The sequence below is a fragment of the Dunckerocampus dactyliophorus genome, chromosome 9 (assembly GCF_027744805.1).
Source record: "Dunckerocampus dactyliophorus isolate RoL2022-P2 chromosome 9, RoL_Ddac_1.1, whole genome shotgun sequence".
Classification (NCBI taxonomy): domain Eukaryota; kingdom Metazoa; phylum Chordata; class Actinopteri; order Syngnathiformes; family Syngnathidae; genus Dunckerocampus; species Dunckerocampus dactyliophorus.
In genome coordinates this window covers 29,984,493-29,998,785 of record NC_072827.1, presented here as the reverse complement: position 1 = coordinate 29,998,785, position 14,293 = coordinate 29,984,493, and the positions used below count along the sequence as shown (strand labels likewise).

Here is a 14,293-nt window from a genome sequence, read left to right as displayed (position 1 = left end):
GAGGTCCCACATGATCAATGCCATGTTTGTTTACGAACATCCCAACTTCCCCTGTGAGCTCAGGAGAAGTTTGCAGCACGTCACAGAAAAGGATGTTTTTTTATTGTTTCTCGAAGATATATCAGATTTATTGGTATGACATCATAATTGCTCATTTCGGCTCCGTAATAATGATGGATTGAATTTTACATCGTGCCTTTCAAGATAACAAAAGCGCTTTGCAGTGAAAAAAATGATAGGAAGCATAGTAGTGAAGTCTGAATTTTAGGAAAATACCACTTAAATATTACGAGAAAAATGCCAAAATATTCAGAACATAAGGTCCACTGTGAAGTCAGATGCATGCGAATAAATTCAAGAAATAAAGTTGCACTATTTCGAGAACATGGTCATGAAAATAAAACATAAATGAATAATACCATGGGAATAAAGTTGTAAAAAAAAGTTAAAGATGCCATATTATGAGAAATGACATTCACTCCTTTAAATGTGTTTTATCAGAATATTACTATTTTTTTCCTCTCAAAATATAACAACTTTATTCTTGTAATATGACTTTTTTTCCTTGTACACCTGCGTTGTCATAACATGAGACGTTTTATCCCATAACTGCAGTATTTTTTTATTCTTTTCCATGTGACCATGCGACCCCTGTGAGTGTGTAGACGCTCAGACTTCTGAATACAAGCACAAGCATTGTGGCCAAACAGTCTAACAACAGGCTGAAAGGGAAACCGTGTAGTTACAAAGAGAAACACGAACAGCGGAGAGCAGATGTGCAGAGAACGAAGACAAGACCAAACCAACCAACCCCCGCCAACCAAACACAACCACCACCACAGCCGCCAGCCTCCCTTGCCCACTCCTCTAATCCCCTTAAGACTTTCCCTCATGCTGCCTCCCTAACTGCATATGGTGGTCACCAGCAGAACGAACACTGCCAGGAGCAAGGACACGGTAAGAATGGAGTGGAGGTCAGTGTGGATGGAGTTAACGCTGTTTTGTTCTTCCTCATATCCACAAAGTCTTAATCAGTCGATTTCCTTAGCTTGTTCTTTGTTCTTTCTAATGAGATATAGTATTAGATATTCGAGGAAAAGGCTTCTTGAGACGTCATCTGTACTTCTGTGAAGAAGGTGTCGGACGTTTCGCTCCTCATCCGAAGAGCTTCGTCAGCGAACTAATAAGTGCTGGTAGCTTAGGCCTTAAATACAGTAAGAGTGGGCGGAATTGGTGTGCCAACACCCTCCTCCTATTGGTTTGTTACACTAAGCCTGGGCGGAGTAGTGGTATAATCCTATCCTGTTATTAACACCTCCGATAAAAGGGAAGTGTCGCTCCCTGAATTGGGTATGAACGACTCTGATACTGGCTTGTTAGCATCTATTGTTCTGGCTCGGCCCTGCCTTCACCTCATTTGCAAGACTAAGAGCTGTGGGTTTTGGTCTCAGTATCCTGCTGAACACAGGGTCCAAATTAAACCTCAAACCACCATTCCGATTCAATGATGGGTTCTGTTGTTTGACAAAAATAGCTTCCTTTACTCCTCTTTCAAACCATCTGTTTTCTTTGGCCAAAATCTTTACCTCGCTGTCCTGAAAAGAGTGATTGGTAGCTTTCAGGTGTAGATGTACTGCTGATTGAGGACCACTAGCATTGTCCCTGTGATGTTGATAAAGCCTTTTTTGGAGCATTTGCTTAGTTTCCCCAATGTAGTGCTCTTTGCATTCCTCATCTTTACAGTGGATGGAATAGACCACATTGCTCTGTTTCTGGTTTGGAGCCTTGTCTTTAGGATGCACTAATTTTTGTCTCAGGGTATTTACTGGTTTGAAATAGGTAGGAATTTTGTGTTGCCATAAGATCCTCTGGAGTTTTTCGGAGACCCCCGCTACATAAGGGACTACCACTCCTCTCCTTTTTGCTTCTGTGGGCTTTTGGGTTTCTTTCCCTACTCTCTTCTTTTGACATTTGTTAAAAGCCCACCGTGGGTACCCACAGGTTGAGAGCGCTCTCTGGACATGTTGTGTCTCCTTTTTCTTTCCCTCAGCACTAGTTGGTATTTGTTCCGCTCTATGTTGGAGGGTCCTAATAACCCCTAGTTTATGTTGTAGTGGATGGTTTGATTCAAAAAGCAGGTATTGGTCAGTGTGTGTGGCCTTTCTAAAGACCTCTGTAAGTAGCTGTCTGTCCTTTCCTATGATTATCTTGCAGTCTAAGAAGGCTAGTTGGTTTTCTTTAGTGTCCTCGCGAGTAAATTTGATATTGGTGCCCACCGCATTGATGTGATCTGTGAAAGACTGAATTTCTTGTTTTTTGATTATGACAAAGGTGTCATCCACGTATCTAAACCAGTGCCTTGGTTTTGTCCCTGAGAAGGATGTGAGAGCCTGTTTCTCCATCTCTTCCATGTACAGATTCGCCACTATGGGTGAGACTGGTGAGCCCATAGCACAACCATGAATTTGTCTGTAGAATTTCCCTCTAAACTGAAAATATGTGGTGTTAAGGCAAATTTCCAGTAATTGGCAGATGTGGTCAGCACTAAGTTTTGTTCTCCGATGCAGAGTTGAGTCCTCGAGCAGTCTCTTCCTCACCACCGAGACTGCTGCTGAGGTGGGGACAGATGTGAAAAGTGACGTCACATCATAAGACACCAAAGTTTCCTCTGGCTCCAATCTGAGGTCTTTGATACTCGCCACAAACCCTTTTGTGTTCTCTATATGATGATCAGTGTTGCCTACCAATGGGGATAAGACTGTTTTTACATATATTGCTACATTGTACGTGGTAGAGTCAATGCTACAGACAATGGGTCTGAGGGGAAACCCTTCCTTGTGGATTTTTGGAAGGCCATAGATACATGGTGTAGCATGGTGTGCAACACAAAATTCCTACCTATTTCAAACCAGTAAATACCCTGAGACAAAAATTAGTGCATCCTAAAGACAAGGCTCCAAACCAGAAACAGAGCAATGTGGTCTATTCCATCCACTGTAAAGATGAGGAATGCAAAGAGCACTACATTGGGGAAACTAAGCAAATGCTCCAAAAAAGGCTTTATCAACATCGCAGGGACAATGCTAGTGGTCCTCAATCAGCAGTACATCTACACCTGAAAGCTACCAATCACTCTTTTCAGGACAGCGAGGTAAAGATTTTGGCCAAAGAAAACAGATGGTTTGAAAGAGGAGTAAAGGAAGCTATTTTTGTCAAACAACAGAACCCATCATTGAATCGGAATGGTGGTTTGAGGTTTAATTTGGACCCTGTGTTCAGCAGGTTACTGAGACCAAAACCCACAGCTCTTAGTCTTGCAAATGAGGTGAAGGCAGGGCCGAGCCAGAACAATAGATGCTAACAAGCCAGTATCAGAGTCGTTCATACCCAATTCAGGGAGCGACACTTCCCTTTTATCGGAGGTGTTAATAACAGGATAGGATTATACCACTACTCCGCCCAGGCTTAGTGTAACAAACCAATAGGAGGAGGGTGTTGGCACACCAATTCCGCCCACTCTTACTGTATTTAAGGCCTAAGCTACCAGCACTTATTAGTTCGCTGACGAAGCTCTTCGGATGAGGAGCGAAACGTCCGACACCTTCTTCACAGAAGTACAGATGACGTCTCAAGAAGCCTTTTCCTCGATGGACAACTCCTGTACGACTGAGAGCCTACACAGAAGTATTAGATATTATACTACTTTGCTTTGTTACCTATAACTAGGCATGGTTACCGGTATCAAGGTATACCTCGGTATGAAAAAGTGACGGTTTCAAAACCACTAAAATTGTTTGACATACATATCATTGATAGCAACGTTGTTAGCTGCCTCGTTAGCAGTGAGCGGCCCCGGCACTGCTGTGCTGTTGTCAGTAGATGTGTTACTCACATCGAGGGTCACCAAGTGTGAAGATGTGATTGAGAAGGAGACAGGAGTCGAGGATAACTGGTACTAATAGTTAACTCTCCGCTGAACAACAACCACTTAACACCGCAGTTGCTAACAACAATCACATGACCTGGAAACAAACGTGTGACCTGCACATTCACCACTATGAAATAATAAAGTAACATGAGGGTTTTTTTGTTTTGTTTTGTTTTTTATTATTTATGTTGTGACCTTCTTGAGAAAAAAACCCCAATGTACTCCGTTTTTCCTTTATTTAAATGAAGGACATTCTGAGACAGCCATTGTTTGATGTCATGAAGGCAGCTATGGGGGGGGATCTAGTGCGTTCTTGTCACTGAGCATTAGTGGTAGGTAGAGCTGTACATCATCGGCATAAAAATGAAAATGGATATTGTGTCTGGAGATGACTGGGCCTAATGATAGCATGTATAGTGAAAATAAGGTAGGCCCAAGGATGGAACCCTGGGGCACGCCAGAAGAGAGGGGAGCGGTTGTAGAGGAAAAGTCATTGATCATCACTGAAAAAGTCCTGTTGGCGAGACATGACATGAACCTTTTTTTTTATGTTTCAGATCCTCAAACATACAAACAAATATGAGTCAATGACAACACAACTGAACACAAAATGCAGTTTATAAATGAAACTTTTTATTATTAAGGGAGAAAAAAATCCAAACCTACATGGCCTTGTGTGAAAAAGCCTCCCTGTTACAACTTAATTTAACTGAGATTAATTGAGATCTATCAGTCTGGAAAAGGTTATAAAGCCATTTCTAAAGCTTTGGGACTCCAGCGAACCACAGTGAGAGCCATTATCCACAAATGGCAAAAACATGGAACAGTGGTGAACCTTCCCAGGAGTGGCGGCCAACCAAAATGACCCCAAGACTGCAGCAACAACTCACCCAAGAGGTCACAAAAGACCCCACAAAAACATCCAAAGAACTGCAGACCTCACGTGCCTCAGTTAAGGTCAGTTTTAATGACTCCACCATAACAAAGACGCTGGGCGAAAACGGCCTGCATGGCAGAGTTCCAAGGCGAAAACCACTGCTGAGCAAATAAAACATTAAGGCTCGTCTCAATTTTGCCAAAAAACATCTTGATGATCCCCAAGACAACAGTTGAACTTTTTGGAAGGTGTGTGTCCCATAACATCTGGTGTAAAAGTAACACCGCATTTCAGAAAAAGAACATCATACCAACAGTAAAATATGGTGGTGGTAGTGTGATGGTCTGAGGCTGTTTTGCTGCTTCAGGACCTGGAAGACTTGCTGTGATAAATGGAACCATGAATTCTGCTGTCTACCAAAAAATCCTGAAGGAGAATGTCCGGCCATCTGTTGGTGACCTCAAGCTGAAAGCAACTTGGGTTCTGCAGCAGGACAATGATCCAAAACACACCAGCAAGTCCACCTCTGAATGGCTGAAGAAAAACTAAATGAAGACTTTGTAGTGGCCTAGTCAAAGTCCTGACCTGAATCCTCTAGAGATGCTGTGGCATGACCTTAAAAAGGTGCTTCATGCCGCAAAACCCTCCAATGTGGCTGAATGACAACAATTCTGCAAAGATGAGTGGGCCAAAATTCCTCCACAGAGACTCACTGCAAGTTAGCGCCGACGCTTGATTGCAATTGTTGCTGCTAAGGGGGGCCCAACCAGTTATTAGGCTTGGGGGCAATCACTTTTTCCACACAGGGCCGTGTAGGTTTGGATATTTTTTCTCCCTTAATAATAAAACATTTCATTTAAAAACGGCATTTTGTGTTCAGTTGTGTTGTCAACGACTAAAATTTAAATTTGTTTGATGATCTGAAACATTTAGGTGTGATAAAAATGCAAAAAAAATAAAAAATAAAAAAGATATCAGGAAGGGGGCAAACACTTTTTCACACCAATGTACCAAGGTACAGACCGTACTGTGAGTTACCTGTATCGTTACACGCCTCGTATGACGTCGACAAAGAGGGCTCGTCTTCCATTTAGGTCAATACCGTAATCGCTTATTAGTGGGTGTCCGTTTCTACCTCTGAACTCTGCCTAGCAACAACTGCGAAGTGACCTGGGTGGAAAAGAATGTGAGCAATTCTACTTATAATTAAAACGTTATTTAAGTTGTGTGAAGTTTTCTTATAAAAAAAAAAAATAAAAAATCAAGTGGACTACTTGCCATCATCGTTTGAGATGAGAACTTAAAAAGCGCATCGGAAAGTAAGTGTTGTTTTTCTGGGTAAGGAAAGAGTTGGAGGGCATGGCATGAAATGCAGTCAATATATAAAGAAAATACACACTCACTCAACCTTGAAGTAAGTATGCCGTCTGGCAAAGCTCCTTCCTGCAGATAAAACACAGACAAAGTGGCACTCATTCAGTTAATGGAAAAAACTAAAATGCTACACATGCAAGATATCCTGAGCTGAACTTTTCCATCTGTTTTTAATGTCCTTACAGCTTCGTTGTGATTGCATTCCAAGACGAGGCTCAAGCGTTTGAATTATAGATCAGCTTACATTATTCCGACAGAGGACAGCGCTTTAACGCTATTAAAAAAAACAAATAAAACCTTTCGCTCTGCTTCTCAGATCAAGACTAATTAGCGTCGTCTCAAGCTCGCATGGAGCGAATAGCGCGGTCACCCCGTTTTTGTTTTGAAATTAATCCTCGGATTGTCTTTAAATGATAAATCCGAACATTGATGCTGCCAGTTCGGCTGTAGAGCTCTGGATCAGCATGATTACTTTGCTCTGCTGCCACCAGCCTAAAATAATCCCCAAATATGAACACGTATCGTAGTAAGGCGATGGCTTTAAAGAATTTCCTCCAATAATTCCGCAGCAGACATGTTACAATGGCAGGACAAGAGAAGATTCAGCTAACTGCACTTGCGGCACAGCTGTATTTTATTTGTTGTCTGTTTTATGGGTTGTTTCAAGCCTGACCGTGTTTTTGTTGGTTAACACATGCATGTATCGTGGCTTAAATGTGAACTAAACTTTACCACAATTACAAACTATTCCTTCAAGACTGAACACCAAAGTACCACAACAACCAGTACAACAGTCATTTGTAACATAGCTGCATACATAAGCGACATCTTACGGCGTAAATTACATCTTTAAAAAGCATTTAATGCATTAATGAACTTCACATTGAGGGGTACGTTTGACGCGCATGCGTACACATCCACGATAGCTAGCGCGATACAAGTAACTCACAACTGCGCTTAATTCGCCGAATAACGCGGAAACATACCACAAACATTTAGCAGTGGTTTAATTTTCACCTTTCAACGACCGGCGTGTCATCCAAAAGGAATGTGTTATTTCTCCCAGTCAGCAAAGGGAAATCAGTCAACTACAGCAACCATGCACCTGCGGTAGTGATGTGTCGGTCGCGAACGAATCGGATTTTAGAGGCGGTTCTTTGATATGAACGACAGGAGCCGCTTCGCGTCTTTGGGAGCCAATTGGGAGCTGATTAGTTTATTTCCTCGTCTTTTTTCTATTAAAGGCGAATATCATTGGTCAATATGTTTGGCTGCGTCGCGGTGTCCACACTGAGCAGGGGGAGGGGCGGCTTCGGGTTAAACACAGCGCTAGAGAGTCGTTCGTGACAAATTTGTACGAAGAGATTTGACCTATTTTGACCTAATTTTTCTATTGAGATTTGAGGTTTAAATAAATCAATTTAAATAATAAACAATTGATATCATGTGGTTTTTTTTTACATTATTAATTCTTTTTTCACAACACACGTCATTTGGTAATTTAAGACACAAAAATCTGAGGAACCACTTGGGAGCCGAAAGAGCCGGCTCTTTAAAATTTTCAATCAATTAATTTTTCAAAGTGCTTTTTGTCTCACTCCCCCTTCTTGTTTTTGCATATTGTAGCTCTACTTAAAACCTCATTAAGATCCAAATGTGCAAAATGCAAATTCTAGCAATTTTTCAACTGGTCTTGAGATTTTGATGAGTGTTTGTGCATGTGAGCCATACACGCTTGTCAGCATGTGTACTCAGCAGGTCTCATTTCCTGACTACCCCGGTCAGATGCTGATTTGTCTTTTGAGAGACGGGTCCACAATGACATGCGCTTCCGCCAAACATGCCAGCCGTCGCCATGGCATCGCACAAAGACATTTCTGCCCTGACGAGACACGTAGAAGGGGGCAGGGGGGCTGTTTTATCATGTTTGTGTCCTCTCTTCCGTCGTGTCCCACCCTGGGCCTTGTTTCTGCATCCCTCTTCCGCTAATGGTGACATCCAGCTATATCCATTTATCCATTAAGTCCATTTCAGATCACTCTTAGTCTGCCTCTTCTCTTTCGGACTTTCTTCTCTCGCGGCCTTCAGACCAGAAGTCTCTCAATTTGGCAAATGGAGTCATGACTCCCAGGGCAAAATGCGAATCCGAGTGAAGAGGCGACCACCCACTGGGCTTTGTGGAACTTCTTTGGATAAAAGTCAAGTGTATGTGGGGGAGTTTTCATGGGCCGCGCGCATGGCAGTAAAATATTAAGTGAATAATAATACCAATTTAAGCTGTAATGAACAGGGTCGCACACAACTAAACCTTCAGACGTCCACAAAAGTGTTGGAAATGAAAATATGCAGATTATCAAGGAAACTGGAGGATCCAGAGAGGAGTTTAAACATGAATGCATTTCCTTCAGTCATGGTTGTGCAAGGCGGTTGGAGGCAGGGACAATAAAAGTTTGGATTGATCTGACCTTCTTTAGTGGCATTTTCATGTCAACCTTTGCCACCTTGCTTTGATGAAGACTCTTGCTTGTGGTCATCCATTTGCTCATCGAAAGATCAATTCAATGCATAACATTTCCTTTCGCCACTAGTTAGCACTGTGATTAAGCAAAGTTCATTCATTCATGCATTCATTTTCTGTGCCGCTTCGCTTATCTCAGCTGACTTTGGGCGAGAGGCAGGGAACACCCCGGACTGGTCGCCAGGGAACACATAGACTAACAACCACTCACACTCATATTCATGCCGATCTGAATGTGGGAGGAAACCGGAGTACCCGGAGAAAACCCGGAAAGAACATGCAAAGTCCACACAGAGATGTCCAACGGAGATTTGAACCCTGAATAATTTAATTTAGAGGGCTTTATAGGTGGAATAGGTGTGTCCCATTGCGTGCATTGTCAGCTATCTCAGGCAAGCTGAATTGCGTCTTTTCCTGAAAAGCCTCCTTCCTCATGGACATGATATCACCTTTGCTTTAAATAAAATAAAAAAAAAAAACAGCAGGCTTTGCTACACATCTTAAAATAACCCTGTGCAGAAAAAGAGACAAGATTCCTGTGTGTGTAAAGGAGGCTAAATACTTTTTGTATATAATCATGCAGCTGCAGGCAAATGCATAAAAATGTAACACGCTGTAGGCAGTGTCTCTCCCGTGCAGTGCAGAAATGTCGCCCAGCATTTAAGGTCACATGAAAGAGTGCTTCTCATGTCAGGCGACGACCTTTAAGCCAGCTTGACAGCACCCAGGAAGGTGGCGTCTCCATCCAGGGACACATTGGCTGTGGACCTGGGGATCAACAGCTCTAACTGGTCACCCACCTCCAGCTTCACAACACCTGGGGGGGGAGAGCATCGGTACACTTCACACCTTGAACCGGCATTTTTTTGGTGCTGTTAAGAGGCAGCGACTGACCTCCCATGACAGCTGCCGTAAAGATGGCGCACATAGCTGGACGTAAATAAAAATAATAATAATACTGGACCTCCTGTGTAGCAGGTGTTGTACGGGTACACGGGGTTCATGCTCTGGATGCAGCGGAACAGGATCACATACTGAGCCTCATCACCCACCACCGTCCTCTTCCTCCGGATTACCACGTGGCCCATTGCAAACGTGCTGTCCATGTAGTACACCTGATCACAAATAAACAGCTCAATTTAAACACTGCAGTACACTGGACACATAATTAGGTACATCTGAACAATCTAATTGCAGTGGTGCGAAAAAGTGTTTGCCCCCTTCCTGATTTCTTATGTTTTTGCACACAAGGCCTTGCAGGTTTGGATTTTCTTCTCCCTTAATAATACAAGTTTAATTTAAAAACTGCATTTCGTGTTCAGTTGTGTTGTCATTGACTAATACTTCCATTTGTTTGATGAGCTGAAACATTTACGGGTAAGTGTGACAAACATGCAGAAACATAAGAAATCAGGAAGGGGGCAAACACTTTTTTGCACCACTGCAATTAGATTGTGCAGATGCACCGAATTGTGTGTCCAGTGTACTGTCGTGTTTAAATTGAGCTTTTCCTGACTGATAGATCTCAATTAATCTCAGTTAAGGTATGTTTTACAGGGGGGGGCAATCACTTTTTCACACAGTCATGTAGGTTTGGATTTTTTTTCTCCCGTATTAATAAAAAGTTTCATTTAAAAACTGCATTTTGTGTTCAGTTGTGTTGTCATTGACTCATATTTACATGTTTTTGATGATCTGAAACATTTAAGTGTGACAAATCAGGATTGTGGTAAACACTTTTTCACACCACTGGAAATATAAAAAATATCTTAAATATCTCAATAGAAAATAAAAAATTAGATACAAATACAAAACATGGGGTGATGTGATACTGTTATAAAAATTCAATATAAAATTTATCATGAAGTACAATCAAACAAATAATGATTAGAATGTAATCAAAAAGTGTAAGTAGCTGTCAACTTTTGTACTGGACCTCATTGGACTGGTGAAGTTGTGCCTAATAAAAAGACCAGCGCATAAGCTGTGCCGATTACCTTGGGTTGAACATGTCGGCATTAAATATTCATTTTACCAGCATGCGTGTAGACTAGTAACTGCAGAGGTGCTACTATTACGACACCCCCCCACCCCCGCGCCAAAAAACAACTAGCAGGTCAACAGCGCCTCCCTGTGGTGACAAAAAAGACCAACCTGACTGTAGACAAAGAAGAAGCCCTCCTCTCGGACTTGCATGCTGTCTCCCACCGCCTCCAGCGCAGAGCCTCTCCTCAAGCCGGTCTGCCAAGGGATGCCTGTGTATGGCTCCAGGGCAAAGTCTGATGCAAGGTAACACATTTATTACACGGCCACCCACATTGGGACCGCATAGGGCTAATTGTCATTGTACCAAATACGTTTGCCTTAGGGGACAACGGCTTACTATGCAATACACTGCAGTCTGCATTAACTTGAAATCTTGCAGTACCAGTACCTTTCTTGAAGGTTTTCCTGCTTTTGTTCGCCAACAACTGCAGACAAGACATAGAAACTGTAAACAAAGACATGCCTGGTAAGGTTTTATACTTCTTTGACACAGTGGCAGTCATATACAATACATAATAGTTTTACTGGTTACTTTCCAAGTGCAATATTAAACCCCTTTCAAAACGGGCACAACAGAAGGCATTTATTTGTCTGTGCTTTTCATGCAGAACACAGGAAGGGCATCCTGCAATCAGATAATTACATGCATGACAGCACCAGCGTCTGGTGTGACTAAGATGATACTTGTCAGACAGCAACATTATTTCAACACAGCAGGGCATGAGAAGTGTGCCTAAGGTGTTCAACTTCACACCCCTGCCCTGACATTCCGGTGTTCCCTTACTTGCAGGTCCTGTCCCGCCTATGTTACTCCTCTGATACTAACTCCGAAGCTGGAAAATAGTAGGGAAAAAAGGCTTAAAAATGACAGAAAAATTGTGGACTTGATCTACCCAATCCAGGCTGTCACTGTTCTGCATAAATTGCACTGGAGTGGTGAAAAACAGCTTAAAAAATGCCAGAAAAATTGACGAAAACCATCTGATTTAATCTCCCCAATCCAGGCACGAAAAAAGCCTGAAAGGTTGCCAGAAAATATCTAGGTCAACTTTTTGGGACTTTTCACTGTTCTGTATAAACGGCACAGGCATGGGGAAAAAATGACAGAAAAATTGACAAAAATCAGTCAACTTCTCTCCAGTCGCTGTTCTGTACAGAGCACTGGCATGTAAAAAAGACACAAAAATGGCCAAAACACTGCCTAAAAATATCCAGTTCAACTTTGTTCCCCCCGATCCTGACTGTCAATGTTCTGTATAAACAGCACAGGCAGGGAAAAAAGGCTTAAAAATGGACAAAAATGCCCAAAACAATGCTGGTTAATATCCAGGCAGTCACTGTTCTGTATAAATGGCACTGGCAAGTAAAAAAGGAACAAAAATGCCCGAAACATTACCAGAAAATATCCAGGTCAACTTCATCCCTGACTCCAGTCGGGACTTTCACTGTTCTGTTTAAATGGCACAGGCATGGAAAAAAGGCTTCAAAATGACAGAAAAACTGACAAAAATCAGTCGATCCAGGCTACCACTGTTCTGTATAAAGAGCACTGCCATGTAGTTATGTATAAACACCACTGGCATGTAAAAAAGGCACAAAAATCCCCAAAACACTGCTGGAAAATATCCAGTTCAGCGTTGTCCCTCCCAATCCAGACCGGTACTGTTCTGTATAACTGGCACAAGCACTGTACATGTTTTAGACCAGGCGCCGCATTGGTGTTGCCTGGGTTACATCAGTGCCTGTTCTCATTTCTCTTCTTCCTCATTTTTATTGTAAAACTAAACATAGCTGCCCCGTGATGTTTGGAAGCATCTTCTTGTGCTAAGGCCTACCGGATGTGTCCGTCCCCGTGACCATCCTCCTCCTTCTCATCAGGGCGAAAATGTGTTGAGGGTCCATCTGGCTGCTTCTCCCATGACCGATGTCCTCAGTCTAAGAACAGAAAATGAACCACATTAAAGAAGCGAGCATGCCGTGTCTTGCAGATGCAGTACGTGCTAGACAGCTGACCTGGTCTCCACACTTGGCCTCCTGACTCTCCTCCCTCCTGCGATACACCTCAGACTTCAGTACCTCCACCTCAGCCCTGAGGACCACCAGCTGGTACAAGGACAGAGCTGACAAAGAGGAGGTGACGGCAGCAAGCGTGAGCAGCAAGAGCAGCCAGGACGGCCCTCGGCTCTCCCCTGATTTCTGGACCATCCCGGGATCCACTTGCAGACCAGTCGCCATTGTCTCAATGGCATCTCACGCTGGCACCATGGCTGAATCACAGTCCAAGGACGGCAGCCAAATCCTGACTAAGAGCGCCACGGTTCCCCTTAGGTTTCACATTCGTTTCATTCCAGTGTAATGAATAGAGTAATAGGGCCGCTGCTCCTCCTTGTTCCGCTCAGCTAACCACAGTCAACTTCCTGCCTCAACCAGCAGTCAACATTCATCAGCCTCCTTTAAACGCCACACTTTTTAGTGGTTGGACATGAATTACAATCAGTCACTTTACAAAAATACATTAGTAATATTACGGGATAGATGTCGAAATACTATAAGAAGTACATTTTTTTTGTTTTTAGAAAAAAGCCGCAATGTTATGGAAATGTAGTGTGGTTATGAAATCAAAATGTTAGGAGAATAAAGGTGTAACTAAAAAACATTAAGTCCTACTTTTTGTAAAAAAAAAAAAAAAAAAAACAATTTCATGTGAGCAAAGTTAGGAAACTAAAATAAAATAAAATAATATTTTATTTGTGTGAACAAAAGTTGTACAGTTCGCTCAGTTAGGAGAATAAAGACATTTTTTTTGAGAATATTAAACTCGTTACACTGGGAAATCGACCATTTCATCGTGGGTGTAACAAAATCTTCAACTGCTATTTCCATCACATTCTCCAAACAGGACTCCCCCCCTCACAACGAATACAAAACCATTTTCATAGTATTACACTACTTAATAATACTTCAATTATGACTTCTGTCTTGTAAATCTGACTTTATCCTAATAGCAGTACGTTGCAGGATGAGGTGTGTACTCCATTCATGCAACTTAGTCACAAGTTTAATAATTTTGGTGACAATATCATCAAAGACTTGCACTCCGCTTGGACTCTTGACATCAATGACTCAGGACTCCGCTCAGACTTAAGTGTGATGGGATTTCCAGTGAGTGTGTTTAGTAAAATGTTCTCCTATTCAAGGTGTTCAATGACCTTGATGGCTACATGTTTCCACAGAGTCTGCCTCATTCAAAGCACCTACTGACATCCAATCAGGTTTGAGAGCAAGCAAGGGTGTGGATTACATTTCTGTGCACTAAATCCTGAAATCGACCCGTCTTGTCTTGACTTGAGATGAATGAATATGCTTAAGGCTTGCAAAAGCAGACTTTTTCCCACATCTGGCATGGTGCTTTTTTCGAAATGTCTAATATAAACATCACTGCCAATATTGTACGACTGATAGATCGACTATTGTACAGTGTGAGATAACAGTGTGAGATAACCGAATCAAATAAGGAAGTTGCAAACCGAAACATGACATTGACAAACTT

The 14,293-nt window shown here is 42.3% G+C and overlaps 2 protein-coding genes across 7 annotated transcripts in view; both read right to left on the bottom strand.

The window, feature by feature from the left end:
- Positions 1 to 7,301, bottom strand: part of myo16 (myosin XVI) — a 131,655-nt gene extending 124,354 nt beyond the window's left edge. For 4 of the 6 annotated variants that reach the window (XM_054786541.1, XM_054786542.1, XM_054786540.1 and 1 more), the window contains exons 1-2: positions 7,197 to 7,301; positions 6,209 to 6,248 (exon numbers count right to left, since the gene is read on the bottom strand). The gene's annotated coding sequence lies outside the window, so the exon portion shown is untranslated. Of the gene's footprint in view, positions 1 to 5,843; positions 5,946 to 6,208; positions 6,249 to 7,196 lie in introns of those variants that run through there. The other 2 variants (XM_054786543.1, XM_054786544.1) reach the window with 2 other exon arrangements.
- A 1,291-nt stretch (positions 7,302 to 8,592) lies between these two features.
- On the bottom strand, positions 8,593 to 14,229 carry tnfsf13b (TNF superfamily member 13b). Its single transcript, XM_054788063.1, has 6 exons — positions 12,757 to 14,229; positions 12,579 to 12,678; positions 11,132 to 11,188; positions 10,852 to 10,976; positions 9,662 to 9,812; positions 8,593 to 9,514 (listed from the first exon to the last, which is right to left on the bottom strand). Exons 1-6 carry the CDS (start codon positions 12,976 to 12,978, stop codon positions 9,402 to 9,404), a joined length of 768 nt encoding a protein of 255 aa, XP_054644038.1. The 5' UTR covers positions 12,979 to 14,229; the 3' UTR covers positions 8,593 to 9,401.
- Positions 14,230 to 14,293: the final 64 nt, after the last annotated feature.

Excerpts from the sequence above, each read along its gene's own strand:
- tnfsf13b (XM_054788063.1), bottom strand. The coding sequence starts at position 12,978 with ATGGCGACTGGTCTGCAAGTGGATCCCGGGATGGTCCAGAAATCAGGG. Across the intron at positions 12,679-12,756 it reads AGGCCAAGTGTGGAGACCAG|ACTGAGGACATCGGTCATGG; the intron begins GTCAGCTGTCTA and ends TTCTGTTCTTAG. Across the intron at positions 10,977-11,131 it reads CAGGAAAACCTTCAAGAAAG|ACTTTGCCCTGGAGCCATAC; the intron begins GTACTGGTACTG and ends ACCTTGCATCAG.